At 37.9% G+C, this 2,355-nt stretch overlaps 1 protein-coding gene across 1 annotated transcript; it reads right to left on the bottom strand.

Moving 5' to 3' along the window:
* Window positions 1-670: 670 nt before the first annotated feature.
* On the bottom strand, window positions 671-1,874 carry LOC148690777 (uncharacterized). Its single transcript, XM_088686716.1, has 4 exons — window positions 1,670-1,874; window positions 1,392-1,527; window positions 1,175-1,259; window positions 671-1,085 (listed from the first exon to the last, which is right to left on the bottom strand). The coding sequence occupies exons 1-4, from the start codon at window positions 1,794-1,796 to the stop codon at window positions 993-995; spliced, it is 441 nt and encodes a 146-aa protein (XP_088542842.1). The 5' UTR covers window positions 1,797-1,874; the 3' UTR covers window positions 671-992.
* Between the last annotated feature and the right edge of the window lie 481 nt (window positions 1,875-2,355).

The raw sequence follows: 2,355 nt of genomic DNA, 5'->3' as shown, positions 1-2,355 counted from the left end.
TTATACCTCTCCATTGTACGGTAAGGCTGGGGATTATACTCTCCCAATCATCCCATCCTATCACCATTTTGTTAGATATTAAGATCTCCTCCTAAAATGGAGGAGATACATTCCTGTTCTTTTATTTTTATTTTTTTTCCTTTTTTTCTAATAAAACAATTTTTTGTTTTTTGTTTAATCAAATAATTAGAATCCACCGCTCCATTTTTACAATGTTTTGACTAAACATCTAGGGTATTTTAATTTTTTATTAAAGTTTTTGAACTTTTGATTAAGGTGCTTTAATTTGAGGCCACATCAGCATAATTGAATTTAAGCTATTTACATGTCATTTTTATATATTTAAACTTATAGTGCTATATATTGGTTTCTCAATTTGCTCTCATGGAGCATTTATATAGGCATTATCGGCATTAACTCACTATCAAAACCCATTGCCTTATTTTAGGAACTATCAAAACAAACTTTACACTTTTTATCTCTTTACTGATATGTTTAACTTTTGATGTGGTTCTGGATTTCAAAATATGTTTTTTTTAATTTTTTTATTTATGTTTACACTTCCTAGTTTTTCTATTGTGTAGTGTGGGTACGTTCATGGCTAGGGGTGGTTCGGTATGGGATCCCATACCGAAACCATTGTCCCGATTCCCAAACCGAAATTTTTGGGAATCCCAAATTCAATCCCAATCCCAAACCAAATTTTCGGGAATCCCAATTTTCGGGAATCCCGAAATAATTTCGGGATTTCGGGACAAATCGGGAATCCCGAAATATTTATGTGTTATCCAGATAAAAAACCTACTTCAACTGTTTAGAGTGTCAAACTGCCTATGGCATATATTGCCTTGCACAAGAATTTGAATTCATTAGGTTCATCCTCGAAAGCCAAATATTCATCAAACCTGTCTTACTACTCAGTCCATTCTACATAGCAAGAGAATTTGCTGCACGAAGAGTAACTCCAAACACGACCAACTTTATCAAACATTTCACTGAAAACAATAATAAGCATGCAATAGAAAACCTTGACTTACAGTTTTTCCATCATGGGGAGTAAGATTGTCCCACAGCGATCGGTTAGCCTGTCATTCACAAACCTACCATCAGCACACTACGACACAAAATACGTGCGCAACAACTATATCCTATCAAGCATTCATGACATCATTACCCTCTCCAATTTAAACAGGCGGCCCTTCCTGGAAATCACCCTAGCTGCATTATCAAAAGCTTTCCATGACCGGAATTGCACTACCCTAACAACCAAAATGCATACCCAAATCATCAACCAAACATTTTTGGAGCACCTAAACAAATTTATCTATTGCATGGCTTAACAAATTATCAATCTACTGGCAAATAAACAAAATAGATAATACGCAATTTACATTCCCATCGGTGTGAAGGCCCGATTGTAATCAACTTTGACATCCTCCAGGCTCAAATTGCAGCCCTCCAGCATATTCACGACATCCGTCTTCAGCGTATACCTCGAGATTCCAAGCAGCTTCCCATACACCAAACCTTAAAAATATCATATGCAACACATTGCCATTGACACATTTTCATCATTGAAATTAAATCCCCAAAACCCTGAACCCTAAATTGAAAATGGAAATGAAATCACAGCCATGCCCACGGCAGCCGATAGGTCAGTTTATAATACCTGTGGTTGGGGTTTGGAGAAATGGTTCGATCAGTGAAGCATCCTGCGGCTGATCAGACGGCGGGGAGTTCTGAGGCGGGTTTTCGGCTTCCGTCGAGAACCGTCTCGCCGGTTCGCCGAGGAGCATAGGGAGGCCGCGGTTCTGCCGCACGGTGGTGATTCTGGTGAAGGAAGGCTGGTGGCACAGCACTGGCAGTGGCACAGCGGCTGCGCTCTTGATGGAATCATGGAAGTATGGAAACGGAAGTGAAAACTGAAATGGGGGAAGGGGATCTAACCTAAAAACAAATAATATATATATATATATATATAATATTTATTTCGATTCGGTATGGGAATACCGAAAAAATGGAGATGCAATACCGAATCCCATACCGAAAATTTCGGTTTGGTTCGGGATGAAGTACCGAAAATTTTGGGATTTTTGGTTTGGGATTTTTTTGGTTTGGGATCGGGATTTTTTCGGTTTGGTTTGGGATTTTTGGGATTTTTTTCCAGCCCTATTCATGGCTATGTCTATTTGGGGAACTGCTGAAAGTTTACTAATGTTCAGTACATTTGACTAGTGAACACAATATTAATTGGTACAATTAATTATGCAGATATTATAGTTGATTTGTTCAGTTTTCTTTTTGCTATTTAGGTATGTTTGTTGGTATGTAGTTGGTACACTAAATATGAAACTA

This window comes from Pyrus communis, chromosome 15, assembly GCF_041283825.1.
Source record: "Pyrus communis isolate YQ-2024b chromosome 15, ASM4128382v1, whole genome shotgun sequence".
NCBI lineage: Eukaryota > Viridiplantae > Streptophyta > Magnoliopsida > Rosales > Rosaceae > Pyrus > Pyrus communis.
Note: the sequence above shows the minus strand (reverse complement) of the source record. Positions and strands in the feature narration are given on the sequence as shown.

What these genes read in the sequence shown, in the direction of transcription:
- LOC148690777 (XM_088686716.1), bottom strand. Translation starts at nt 1,796, where the DNA reads ATGCTCCTCGGCGAACCGGCGAGACGGTTCTCGACGGAAGCCGAAAAC. An exon ending in TCTCCAAACCCCAACCACAG is followed by an intron (nt 1,528 to 1,669) that starts GTATTATAAACT and finishes GATATTTTTAAG; the next exon opens with GTTTGGTGTATGGGAAGCTG. An exon ending in GCCTGTTTAAATTGGAGAGG is followed by an intron (nt 1,086 to 1,174) that starts GTAATGATGTCA and finishes TGTGAATGACAG; the next exon opens with GCTAACCGATCGCTGTGGGA.